Consider the following 14,594-nt stretch of genomic DNA (forward strand, 5'->3'; position numbering starts at 1 on the left):
GTAATAGACAAGTTTTCTACCTTACACCTTGGTACCTGTATCTCTCTAACACGGCGAATATGTTCGTTTCAGGCGGCTCCTGGGCTGGAAAAGCAGGAAGAAGACGAGTCTCTCATCCCCATGTTCCTCACAGAGCTGATCTTGACCGTGGAGTCACTACTGTTCGAGCCTTCTCTGGAAGACTTTCTGGTGTGTTTATCCAGATAACATCATCTCAAAGTTTAACACCTTTTCTTTAACTTGAGACAGATTGGAGGTTTGGTAGGGACACCATCAAGAGAACCCACAAGTTCTAAGAAATATTTAGAATTCATTATAGACATCTCTCAAGAGGAGTTCAAGAAATCACTCTGTTGCAAGTATCATTTTTAAAATCTTTTAAAGCATGCTGCATCTGAGAAAATTTTGCTATTTTAGTTCTCAATTGCCGTGAAATAAGTTACCACAAGTTTGGCAGCTTTTTAAAAAGCAAGCATTTGCTATCTCGCAGTTCCTGTGTTCATGGGTCCGGGCACTGCTTCGCTTCTGCTCTGCCTCAGCACCTCCCCAGGCTGCCATTGACTGGCATGAGGCCTCCTCAGAGGTTCATCTGGAAACAGATCCACTTCCAAGCTCCCTCAGGTGGTTAGAAAAATTCATCTCTATGCAGCTGTGGGGCTGAGGTCCCTTTTTTTCTTGAGGGATGTCAGCAGGGAACCACTTTAGGTCCTAGAAACCTCAAGTAGTTTCTTGCCCCGTGGCCAAGTCTGTAAGCAGTTTACAATATGGGTCTTTGCTTCATCAAGACCGGCTGGGGAATCTCCTTCAGGAAGGGCCCAATTGCTCTTTTAAGGGCTTTCGTTTGATTCAGTCAGATCTACCCAGCATAGTCACCTTCTGATTAACTCAAAGGCAACTGAATTGGGATCTTAATCACATCTGCAAAATCCCTTCAAGTTTCCATATAATCTAACCTAATCAATGGAGTGGCAGCCCATCAGATGCACAGGTCCCTCCCGTACCCACGAGTAGAGCATCCAGGGCATGCACACCAGATGGAGGGAACCTTGGCAGCCACCTTGGACTTCTGCCTTCCACCTTTTGTACATGCGTAGATTAGTAAACCAGTAAGAGTCTATATTCTCTGTCCTTAGCTGGTATAATGTGGTGCAGAAACACTAGTAATCAGGCACTCTAGAGATTCCAATCTTCACTTTGCAATTAGTAAGCTCTTTGCTCTTGGGAAACCACGTGCCTCTTCAGGGTTCAGTTTGTGCATCTGTAAGATGAGAAGGCAGATGAGTTTTAAGGTTGCTTCCAATACCAGCAGTCTGTGATTCTGTAATTTATCAGATGGACCATTGCAGGATATTCACAGGGACAAGCAGACTGCTGAGGTCCCTGTGGTTGGGGCCTTGCTCAGGAATTCCCTCACAGAGAGGCACTGGGCTCTCATGTCTCTCTGGCCAGAAGGTTCCTGTCCTTCACATGGAAAGCAGATGCCCTTGGGCAGCAGATGACACCAGAAGGGTCTCTCCAACAGCAGCTGGCTGTTGTCCGTTAGCCTCAAGTGACAGGCCTTAGAAAACCTTGGTACTCTCCCTATTTTTTATTTTTATTTTATTTTATTTTCAATCTTTATTGCTGAGATTATTACAGATGCCCCTCTTTTTCCCCCCCATAGCTCCTCTCCACCCAGTTCCCACCCCACCCCAGGCCCTCGCCACCCTATTGTCTGTGTCCATAGGTAATGCATACATGCATATAAGATCTTTGTCTAATCTCTTCCTGCACCCCTCACACCCCCTTTCTCTGAGAATCATCAGTCTTTTCCATTCCCAGGTCCCTGATTCTATTCTGTTCACCAGTTTATTCTGTTCATCAGATTTTTTATTCATTTGATTTTTAGATTCACTTGTTTTTTTTTTTGTTGTGTTTTAAGAAGTGAATTTCCTTTTATTAAAAAAACCAAAAGCGATTACATGGTAAAATGTGAGAAATGTAATGGTGAATTTTCTTTTTTTTTTCTTTTCATTTTTTTATTAAGGTATTATATGTGTACATATCTTACCATTGCCCCCCCCACCCCACTCTTATACATGCCCTCACCCCCAGAGTTTTGTATCCATTGGTTATGCTTATATGCTTGCATACAAGTCCTTTGGTTGATCTCTTAACTCCCCCACCTCTCCCTAACCTTCCCGCTGTAATTTGACCTTCTGTTTGATGCTTTACTGTCTCTGTATCTATCTTTTTGTTCAACAGCTTATAATTTTCTTTATTATCCAAAGATGAGTGAGATCATGTGCTATTTTTCTTTCATGGACTGGCGTATTTCACTTAGCATGATGTTCTCCAATTCCATCCAGGTTGCTGCAACTGGTAGGAATTCCTTCTTTTTTATGGCAGCATAGTATTCCATTGTGTAGATGTACCACAGTTTTCTGATCCAGTCATCTGCTGACGGGCACCTAGGCTGTTTCCAAATCTTTGCTATTGTAAATTGTGCTGCTATGAACATAGGGGTGCATATATCCTTTCTTATTGGTGTTTCCAGTTTCTTAGGATATATTCCTAGGAGTGGGATTACTGGGTCAAATGGGAGTTCCATTTTCAGTTTTTTGAGGAAACTCCATACTGTTCTCCACAGTGGCTGCACCAGTCTGCATTCCCATCAGCAGTGCACTAGTGTTCCTTTTTCTCCGCATCCTTGCCAACACTTGTCGTTTGTTGATTTGTTGATGATAGCCATTCTGACAGGTGTGAGATGGTACCACATTGTCATTTTGATTTGCATCTCTCAGATAATTAGTGACTTTGAGCATGTTTTCATGTGTCTCTTGGCCTTTCTTCTGTCTTCTATGGAAAAAATTCTATTTAGGTCTGTTGCCCATTTTTTTATTGGATCATTTACCTTCCTTTTATTAAGTTGTATAAGCTGCCTGTAGATGTTGGAGATTAAACCTTTATCAGTGATAACATTTGCACATATGTTCTCCCATACAGTGGGATTAGATTCACTTGTTGATAGATATGTATTTGTTGTCACTTTGTTGCTCATAATTTTTTTATCTTTACCTTTTTCTTCTTCTTCCTCTTCTTAAAAAATACCCTTCAGCATTTCATATATTACTGGTTTGGTGGTGATGAACTCCTTTAGCTTTTTCTTGTCTGTGAAGCTCTTTATCTGACCTTCAATTCTAAATGATAGCTTTGCTGGGTAGAGTAATCTTGGTTGTAGGTTCTTGCTATTCATCACTTTGATTATTTCTTGCCACTCCCTCTGGCCTGCATAGTTTTTTCTCTTGCTGCTTTTAATATTCTATCTTTGTCTTTTGCTCTTGGCATTTTAATTATGATGTGTCTTGGTGTGGTCCTCTTTGGATCCCTTTTGTTTGGGGTTTTCTGTGCTTCCTGGACTTGTAAGTCTATTTCTTTCACCAGGTGAGGAAAGTTTTCTGTCATTATTTCTTCAAATAAGTTTTCAGTATCTTACTTTCTCTCTTCTTCTGGCACCCCCATAATTCAGATGTTGGTATACTTGAAATTGTCCCAGAGGCTCCTTACACTATCCTCATATTTTTGGATTCTTTTTTCTTTTTGCTCTTCTGGTTGGGTGTTTTTTGCTTCCTCATATTTCAAATCATTGACTTGATTCTTGGGATCCTCTAGTCTACTGTTGAATCCCTGTATATTATTCTTTATTTCAATCAGTGTATGCTAAATTTCTGACTGGTCCTTTTCCTTTTTTTTTTTTTTTTTTGGCATTCTCACTAAGATCCTTGAAGGTCTCACTAATTTCCTGAGCGGATTCTAGAATATTCTTGAGTAACCTTATAACTGTGGTTTTGAACTCTATATCCAATAGTTTGCTTTCTTCCATTTCTTTCATTTGTGACATGTTTCTTTGTCTCCGCATTTTGGCTGCTTCCTTGTGTTTGTGTCTATGTATTGGGTAGCTACTAAGTCTCCTTGAGTTGATAGAGTGGCCTTGTGTGGTAGGTGTCTTATAGAGCCCAGTGGCTCAGCCTCCCCAATCACCTGAGGTGGACACTCTTGGTGCACCCCTTTGTGGACTGTATGCACAGTTTTGTTGTAGTTGAGCCTTGATAGCTGTTGATGTCACTGGGAGGAATTGACCTCCAGGCCAATTGTCTGTGGGGACCAGCTGCAACTACAGTGGAGAGCTGCTGTGCAGGAGACACCCTTATGGGGCCTGACTTGCTTCAGTAGGGCTTTGGTGCTCACTGAGTCTGCCCTTTGAGTGTGTTGCTTATGGATGTGAAGAGTTATAATCTGATATGGTCTCACACTGACTACTGGGTACACTGGCTCTTAGGTCTCCAGGGAGGTACAAAGTCAGCCACTACCTGGGGCCACCCAGCAGAAGCTATAGAGAGATCTGCAGATTCCTCCTCTTTGTATCAGGTTTGGAAGTGCCCAGACAAGGCCCAGCTGTGAAGCAAGGCAGGTTGGTGCTGATGCCAGTCTTGGGCCTTTTATTGATAGCTTTGAGGCTCCCTGACCCAGCTGCAGCTTGTTTGACAGGTTTTAGGCTGAGAAAGGACAGGCCATTCATATGCAAAAGTACCCATGTGGGCCAAAGAGAAATAAGGAGTATATTTCTAAAAAAAAAAATAAAAAAGGAAAGAACCACGAAGGCAGCATAGGTAAAGATCTGTACTTGCTGCCTCCCACAACCACATCAAAATTACAACTAAATTACACAACAACTAGCATCCAGAACTGAGGGAAAGCTGGCTGAGTGGAAGTACTGCAACTAGAGAGGTAAAGAAGAAAGCGCATTGAGACTGGTAGGAAGCGCAGAGGCTCAGAACAGGCTGGTCTGGCACCCGGGTAACTATGATCTCTCACCAGCCTGCCTGTGTACAGTTTGGGTGGGGTTGTAAACTGGGTGGGGTGGGGTCTCAGGGAATCACCAGGGTGGAGCAAACAGCAATTAGCCAGTCAGCCCTGCACCAGGGAGGTCCCAGCATGGAAACAATGACCGCTGCGAGCACTTCCATCTGGAAGAAAACCACCCTCAAGTTCCTGCCCCAATGCCAGACAGTACAGTGTCTCCCCGTATGTGTCTGGGTCCCCCAGAGCCTCACCCGGCACTAGAGGTCAGAGCAAGTAGGAGCTTGTAAGTTCAGTTTGTGGTGCCAGCCTTTTAAGAGGAGCAGCTGGCTCTCTAACAGCCTGTGTGTCACGCAGCCCCAATCCGCACTAGTTTTTACAGTCTATAGTTCTTATTGCCCGTAGGGACTTCTTTCCCCAGCTCTGGGACCCTGGATTGGGGGTCTGGTGTGGAGCTGGAACCCCTTGCTCCTCCAGGCAGCCTCCACAGAGGCAATCTCTCTCCCGATTAAAAAAGTGGCACACCCGGGTGCCAGACCAGCCTGTTCTGAGCCTCTGCGCTTCCTACCAGTCTCAATGCGCTTTCTTCTTTACCTCTCTAGTTGCAGTACTTCCACTCAGCCAGCTTTCCCTCAGTTCTGGATGCTAGTTGTTGTGTAATTTAGTTGTAATTTTGATGTGGTTGTGGGAGGCAGCAAGTACAGATCTTTACCTATGCTGCCTTCGTGGTTCTTTCCTTTTTTATTTTTTTTAGAAATATACTCCTTATTTCTCTTTGGCCCACATGGGTATTTTTAATTCCTACCCATGAAGTTGTAGGCCATGCTATGGACATAATCCCATGTTCACACCACACGTAAGATTTTACCTTGTGTAACCCCAAACTAGCCAATAGCCAACAGGACTATCACTCATGAATTTTCTAAGTTATTTTACTATCATTTTGGTCATTAGCTTTAACGTACATCCCCATCGAGTTTCCCAAACACAGGCAGAGCTTAGTCTAAAGGAAAATTATATACCTAAGTCTTTACATCTGACATTGTTCTTGCTTGAGTTATCTATGCTTCCTATATTCCGATATTTTTCAATTATTTTCCTTCCTGTTGTGTTTGACAATATATAGCTTCCACCTCTGTCTGGAAATAGACTTCACACTTTTCTATAATTTCTCTTGTATTTTTTTTTTTCAGTCCTCTTTCTTAGAGCTTTTTTTTTTTTTTTTTTTGTCTGACCTTTGATTGTTTCTGTCCTGAGAGGCTTCCTCCTCTTCACATGCTATGTATTCTCTGTGTGGATGCCTATTATTCTAACTACCACTTATAGAATGGAGATTTATAAATATATATTTCCAGCCAGTACTTTTCTTCCAGACTGAGATCTGGAAATCTCCACGATTAACTCCAACTCACCAAAATAAATTGAACTTATAACTTCTTCCAAAACTTGCTCCTTCTTACATACCTCCATCTTAATGAAAGGCAGTACCCAGCTGCTCAAGTCAGAAATCGGAAATCTTCCTAGTTTCCCTTTTACCTCTTTGAAATCAACTTACTGAGTCCTGTGTGCTCATCATTATTTGAAGTCCTTCTCAGTGGGAACTTCATCATCTCTCACCTGGCCTGCCGTAATAGTCTGTTCTGATCTACCTGCCTCTCTTCCTTCTAATGTATTTTCTACATTGCTGACAGTAAGATTATTTTGTAGACACATTTGATCATGTCATTTAAAATTAAAATTTCTCCATTGCCTATGGTAGCATTTTTCAAAGGATGCTCTGTAAGGTGTTGATAAGCATCCTAGGAGAAAGGGGGTTGTGATATGCATCAGAATATTAAAAATCCTGTTCAGCAGATCCAGAGGAGAATCCTGTTTAATCCAAGATTTCTTCCCAAATTTACTTGGCAACCCTTTTTATCCATAGGGTTGTCCCTGGTCACAACCTGGGGAGTGCTGGCCTAGAGGGGACCAACTGCATCATGTCCTGTTTCTCCAGTTAAATGACTTAAGGCACCCAACCCTGTCAGCCCCTTCAGGACTCACACACAATGACTTACAAGGATTGTCCTCCTGTCTTGTACACTTCACAAGCCCCTGATTACTTATTTATTTTATTTATTAAATTTACTGGGTAGACATTGGTCCCTGCTTATTTTTTAAGATTATTTCAAGAAGTACCTTTTCTTTCCCTCGTTTTCTCTAGTTAGATTTTGAATTTATTATAAATTATATATATAAAAGGCTAAGGGACCTGCCTACCAGCCAACCGGCTGATAACTATGATGCACACTGACCACCAGGGGGCAGATGCTCAACACAGGAGCTAAGTGACAGCAACTTTGCAGAGTGCCCTCTTGCACTCCAGGACCCCTCGGGGGATGTTGGACTGCCAGTTTCGGCCCAATCCCCACAGGCCAGGCCAAGAGACCCCACCTGCCGGAGGGACCCCACTCACTCACAGACGCTGGGGAGGGACCGTGGGAGGTTGGCTCTAGAGCAGTGGTTCTTAACCTTTCTAATGCCACGACCCTTTAATACAGTTCCTCATGTAAATATCTGTGTTTTCTGATGGTCTTAGGCAACCCTGCTAGCGGTTCTTAACCTGTGGGTTGCGACCCACAGGTTGAGAGCCGCTGCTGTAGAGCCTAAGACCATCGGAAAACACAGATATTTACATTACAATTCATTAATAGTAGCAAAATTACAGTTATGAAGTAGCAACGAAAACAATTTTATGGTTGGGGGTCACCACAACATGAGGAACTGTATTAAAGGCATTAGGAAGGTTGAGAACCACTGCGCTAGAGCATGTCCAGCCCATCTCGCCCAGTCCCACCCCACCAGCCACCTTCTAATTAATTTCCTTTCAATGTGCATGAATCTGTGCATCAGGCCTCTAGTAAATTAATAAATACTCATTGAAGTGAATTTGACAAACACAAAAATGATTATTAAAATAATCTATAATTCCGTGTGTCAGAATTATAGATTAACATTTTTATATTTTCTCCACTTTTGTGTCACTGATATACCAACACACCTAACTTACCATGAGATTTTATAAATACATTTTTAAATAGAATATTACATATCCATTTTATCTTGCACTCTCTCTTCTTTAAACTTAACATTTATCATAAGCTTTTCCCCATATCATTGATTAATCTTTGGAGACACAATGTTGAATGGATCTCTAATTTTCCATTGTATAAATTTATTACAGTCTAACTACTATTTTTGAACTCTTAGGTATTTCGTTAATAAGTTTTTATTGTAAGTAATACTGAAATGAGTGTCCTTGCACATGAATCTTTATTTACGTATCTATTTTTCCCTCTTAGGATAGATTTTTATAATGGAAATAACTACTCAAAGAGTATAAACTTTTAACCCACCCTTTAAACTTTCTCTGATTCTCTTTAGCATACTTTGATCTGCCTTCCCTTATGACTTTTCTGTGTTTTGTTCATACTTCAAATATAGAATTCATCATATGTGTTATAATTTTTATTTGCTTCTCTCTCAATTAGAAAATATATTTCCTGAAGGCAGGGGCTGTGTCTTGTGATTTCTCAGATACTTAGAATCAACACAGTATCTGGCATGGTTCAATTAGTTATTCTTACTTATTTTAGCATTTCAGAAAATTCAAAATAATTCATAAATATAACCATGTATGTGTTTACATTTATGTTTCTTCTTTTCTCTCTAACAGTGTGGTATTTCAGGTGCAATTAATCAGTTTCAGAGCACCGTGTTATCAGTTCCTAATCTCGTGCCTGACACATATTTTGATGCTTTCACCCGGCCTTATATTAACAACAAACTTGAAGAAAAAACTTGTGGAGTAGGTCCAAGCTTGTCGTCAGTATTTGATGATGACAAGAATTTTCACACAATTATCTTTCAAATAAAGGTATATTTACTTTTACTGAAACTAATATTTAAGAAATTAAGCAATATATTTTCTACCTTTCTTATATTTGAATTGAATGCTCCTTAATCTCTAAATGGTAAACTGTTTTTTTATAACGTCTTAGTTGGCCCTAGCTGGTTTGCTCAGTGGATAGAGCATTAGTCTGTGGACCAAAGGGTCCTGGGATTCAATTCTGGTCAAGGGCACTGCCGTACTTTGGTTGCAGGCTCTTCCCCGGCCCAGGCCCTGGTCAGGGCTTGTGCCCCTCACATGTCTTTCCCTCTCCCTACCACTCTCCCTAAAAGTCAATGGGAAAATATCTTCAGATGAGGATTAACAAAATAAGTAAGTAAGCAAATAAATAAATAAATAAATAAATAAATAAACAAACAGTCCTGGTTGATCAGAACACTGACAACAGGAAAAGGAATTAAAAGTGCAAAATATTTGAGACAACATCACTTCTGGGGTAGAAAATGAGGTTAAAAAATAACAAAAAAGGAATAAAAGGAAACACTTTTATCATACAGGAGCTGCAATCCTATATAATAAAGAGCTAGTATGCTAATTAGACTGAACAGCCGAATGACCTTCCGGATGACCTTCCAGAAGAAGCCGGGGCTGTGAGGGCCAGCCGAGGCTGTGAGGGGCTGCGAGGGCCAAGCCCCTTGCACAAATTTCATGCATCGGGTCCTTTGTAAAACATAAATGGAACATAAATAGAGACACATGAGCCATCATAGAAATAGGCAGGTACCTCCAATACATATGAAAATATGTAGGGGAAAGTATGATGAGAAACAGGATATTCTCTCGAAGTACCTCTGCATAAGATATTTATTGACTTCAAGAGGGAAAACAGTAAGTTTGCAGTGATAAAGACTGACAGACACCACCTTAACCAACATGTTAACATGAGCAGTAGTGCAACAAATGACTGTTATGTCTCTTTTGACATGATGCACTAAAAACTCCTGTTACTTCTGTGGTATTACTGCCAAAATGTGCAACTGAATCTTAGCACTAGGAAGTATAAAGCACACATACAAATGAGATATATTTTTCAAAAATGAAAGACAAATAAAGATTGAGGAATTGTTCCAGATTAAAGGAAACCAAAAGATATAACAAGATGATAAACATGATCCTGGATAGGATAGTGAAGCAGGAAAAATTTTTTTTTTTTTATGAAAGACATTTTTGTAACAAATAGCAAAATTTGTATAAGGTCTGTAATTAGATAACAGAATTCATGTTAATGTTAATTTCCTGATATAGATTATTATACTATGCTCATGTAAGAAGACATCCTTTTGTTTAGTAAATACATCTGAAATATTTAAGAGTAAAAGTCTCTCATGTCATCACCTTTCTCCCAGATGGTTCCTAGTAAAATAATAAACAGAGAGAGAGAATGATAAAGCAAATATGATAAGGAATTTTAGGGAATTTTGGTGACAGATATATGGAATTCTTTGTACTGTTCCAGCAATGTGAATGTGAAATTATTTCAGAATACAAAGGTTTCAAGTCATATTTTGAACATGTTGCTATGACCTGTATGATCACAAATCAGAGATACTATTAAGTAAGCTCAAAGGAAACACAAGTTTGACATAGTTTCTTCCTCTCAATTAAAAAAATACAGATTTTTATTTATTTTTATTGATTTCAGAGAGAAGGGGAGAGTGGGAGAAGGAGATAGATAGAAACATCTATGATGAGAGGGAATCATTGATCAACTGCCTTCTGCATGCCCCACACTGGGGATTGAGCTCACAACCCAGGCATGTACCCTGACCAGGAATTGAACCGTGACCTGTTCAGGTCTTCCTCTCAGTGTTTAATGTAAAGAAATAAACAGTAGAAAGAGTGTAGAAGAATAGGCAAGAGCTTATTTAAAGGAAATAAATGAACAAATAGCTAAATGTAACCATATAGGGTGTGTGCTCTTTTAGGTCATTAAACTTTCTACTACTAGCCATTCTCCATAAAGCATGACTAGCCTGGGTATGTTGGAAATGAGCAATTCCATTGATCACCTCTAGTTTTCCCTGGGACAAATTGTAGTCATTTGCAAAAAAATCTTGGTAGGAAAAATAAGGGAAGGCTATGGAGTGCAGCCAGGGAGTCATGGGCCAAGACTAACTGCCTTTCACAGGCATTGAACTATGATAATATATATTGACACAGGTAATAAGGGACTGAAATGATGGGAAATTATTGTTTTGATTTGAAAAAATTTGGGGGGGAAGAGGAGGTTGTAGCCAAGATTAAGTAAAAGAAAGGGTTTTATTAGGGGAAATTATGAAAGACATTTTGGAATAAGCCTTGCCACTACAGAGGATTTCATAGTAAGATTAAGCAGTTCATCCTATAGATATGCTGAACACTTTTGCCTTTGCTCAAAAACACTTCACTGTGACAGAACATTTGTAATTAGGAAACAGATGTTGTCTCTTGCCATAGGATTATTAGTGATGTGTAAGTTTACCATGAGGCTAAAAAATTACAAGTTTGCTTTCTTTCCATCATAAGGAACAATTCTTCGAAAGTCAGATTCAAAGATTTTTTAAAATTTTAACTTTGTAAGAGACTCGTTAACTGCTACTCCAGGCCTGTAGGTTGGCATCTTCCCTCACTTACGTATCCCCAGGTCAAAGCATATTGTTGGACCCAGAGCAGGCATTTGTATTTGTTTGTTTATTTACATTGAATTGAATTCTGCTCAGGAAAAATAAAATTGTATTTGTCTGTTTATTTATAACATTTAGGAAACCATAAAGGCAGCATTTGAATCTGCCCAATTATATGCAGCTACATTTGAAAAGTTCCAGCTATTCTTCAGGGAAAATGAAAGTCTTGACTTAGAAGCTCTTAAACTTCAGGAACCTGGTAACTTTTCTAATTTTCCTTACTAATTATTTTTGATAGGGACATCGAGGTTTACCAGTATAGTCTTCTAGGTTTGTTTGTTGGTGAGTGGTGGTTTCCTGGCATTTCAGCACATGGAATAGGCTGAACCCAAGGAACCAATTCCAATCACTTAGAGCTTCTATTCAGTCTTGAGCCCAAGGCCTCCCAGTCTCCTGCTACCACCTCTTCACATTGGACAACTTTAATCCTTCAAGTTCCCATCAGGGTGAGATCACCCGACTCCCAGGCTTCCCTTCATCTAGTCCTGCCTTGGTTCAGCCATCCTGCCCCAGTCCTGGAACCTGAGTCTCACAGGCACTGTCTATTGGCTGGGACTCTGGAGTGGCTTGGCCTTGGCTCCCGAATGCTGTGTTTCTCCTGCTTTTGGAAACTCCGGTAATTCCTAAACCTCTAAACCCAGTTGTTTGCTAGAGATTAATAGAAGGTAACTTTGCCCCTTAGATAGCATAATCCCTCAAAATACTGTAACATTGCCTTGCACATATTATAGATAATTAATAAATGTCTGTTTGAGTGAACTTTGCACCAGAGTGTCCCCTGAACAACCGCAGAAGATGATCAGGGGACAGGTTCTGGCTTCCTGACATTGTCAGCCATATCTTACCACTGCGTTTCTATAAGTCAGTGTTTACTCATAACTTCTGTACTTGCTGAGCACTAATGACTTGCTAGATACTGTGCTAAGTGATTTTTCGGGTATCTCATCTAATCCTTACAGTTCTATGAGGTGAGTATTGGTAGTCTCATTTTATGAATAAAGAAATGGAGACATAGAGAGAGAGAAGGAGCCTGCAAAATTGCACAGCTAGTAAGTGGTTTGGAAACACTTTTCTCAGACCTGAAAGCTTGTCTGCTTAATCACTGTACATCCTACCTGTCAATCTCAAAAAGAGATAGAAAATAAATCTTATTTCTCTTCTATCAGCTTTGCTCTTCTGTTTCTCCTTGGCTGTGTGACATGGTCAAAGAAAAATATGGTTATTAGGTCAATAACCTTCTTGATCTAAATTTCTTTGTGTATAAAATGAGAGTATTGGACCAAACTGGTGTTTCCCAAACTGGTATTTCTTGGAACACTATTAGAAAGGATATTTACATGATACCATGTAAAAAGACTCTGTGTTCGCCCTGGCCAGGTGGCTCAGTTAGTTGGAGCATCGTCCTGTACACCAAAAGGTTGCAGGTTTGATTCCTAGTCAGGGCACATACCTAGGTTACAGGTTCAATCTCCCGACAGGGTGCTTGCGGAATGCATCCTATCGATGTTTCTCTTACATCGCTGTTTCTCTCTCTCCTCTCTCCCTCCCTTTCTCTCTCTCTCAAATCAATAAACATATCCTCGGGTGAGGATTAAAAATAAAAGACTGTGTTCAAATAAGTTTGGAAAGCACTAGACTAAGCAACGTTATACAGGTTTCCTTACCAGAGGACTTCTCAGATTATTTGACATCCTTATTTTGTCAGTTCTGAGCAAAACACATACCAAAACCTTCTGAAGTGAGTAGGGTAGGTAAATGTTCTTTTTTTCTATTATGAGGAAGCTGAATCTCAGAAAGTGACATATGAGTTTAAAGACTAACCCTAGGTCTTCAAACACTCTGTCTGGTGTGTTCTTTATACATGTCAAACTCCCCCTTTATTCAGGAGAGGAGAGGACATGGATGAGGGCAGGAATCAACACTCTTGATCTCCAGGACGCACTCAGGAGCTCACTCTGACCCATGTGGAGGAAGTAATAGGAAATAAGTTAGCTAAACTTGAGAGGGTACAGGATTTTGAAAGGCAAGCAGAGTAGTTTAGTACCGTATGTCTGTTAGAAGAGGTTGGGTTTGGCCAATAGCATGATAAAAGTGTATTCAAGGGTAAGCGGGCTTCCACTGGTTTCAGGTGGACTGGGGAAGGGAGGAAATGGAGGCAGGAAGATCATCAAAACCCAACTGCAGCACATGGCAGATGCAAGCTGGCAAAGGCCCTGACCATGATGTGCGAGCAGGTTGGCAGAGGTGGTGGGAAGAGGAACAGAGAAAACTTTAGCTGTGCTTGATCTCTTGTGTCTCAAGCTTTTATTGTTAACTAGAGGCCTGGTGCATGAAATTCATGCACGGGGGTCCCCTCAGCCCAGCCTGCACCCTCTCCAATCCAGGACCCCTTGGGGAATGTCTGACTGCCAGTTTAGGCCCAATCCCAGGGATTGGGGATCAGGCCTAAACCAGCAGTCGGACATCCCTCTCACAATCCTGGACCGCTGACTCCTAACCGCTCACCTGCCTGCCTGCCTGATCGCCCCTAACTGCCCCCCCTGCTGGCCTGGTCGCTCCTAACTTCCTCCCCTCCCCCGCTGGCCTGGTCACCCTTTACTGCCCCCTGCCAGCCTGGTCGCCCCCAACTGCCCTCCTCTGCCGACCTGGTCTCCCCTAACTGCCCCACCCTGCCAGCCTGGTCGCCCTACACAGCCTGCTGTTCAGTCTTTTGGTCGTCTCTCACTAACCCCCCTGCTGGCCTGGTCGTAGGCAGCCATCTTGTGAGGGCATGATGGTCAATTTGCATATTACTTCTTTATTATATAGGATATCCTCAAAATGCATTCATTTGTGGAGAACCCAATTTCAAATCAACCTTACTCTAGAATCTAGTCCATTCCAGACTAGATCCTCTACTGCAATTATATTATTTTCACCTGCCATCTCTTAATAGGAGCTGGGAACATATTTACATATTTAATTGTTGCTTTAAAACATTTAATTATTACATATTAGTTTTTTATTACAAGAATAAAATATAAAGAACTATGAGTTAACATGTTAAAGTTACACAAAGAAGCTTACATAGGAATAAATACATATGTGTATTTATTAATGCAATAATTTTTAATATATGTCACAAAAACCCTTCAAAATCTAAT

At 40.8% G+C, this 14,594-nt stretch overlaps 1 protein-coding gene across 1 annotated transcript in view; it reads left to right on the forward strand.

Moving 5' to 3' along the window:
• Window positions 1-14,594, forward strand: part of DNAH6 (dynein axonemal heavy chain 6) — a 216,325-nt gene that overhangs the window by 46,869 nt on the left and 154,862 nt on the right. Inside the window, exons 9-11 of the mRNA XM_054727991.1 lie at window positions 73-189; window positions 8,555-8,755; window positions 11,530-11,650. Coding sequence (XP_054583966.1) covers window positions 73-189; window positions 8,555-8,755; window positions 11,530-11,650 — 439 coding nt within the window. The remainder of the gene's footprint in view (window positions 1-72; window positions 190-8,554; window positions 8,756-11,529; window positions 11,651-14,594) is intronic.

The sequence above is a fragment of the Eptesicus fuscus genome, chromosome 16 (assembly GCF_027574615.1).
Source record: "Eptesicus fuscus isolate TK198812 chromosome 16, DD_ASM_mEF_20220401, whole genome shotgun sequence".
NCBI classification, from domain to species: domain Eukaryota; kingdom Metazoa; phylum Chordata; class Mammalia; order Chiroptera; family Vespertilionidae; genus Eptesicus; species Eptesicus fuscus.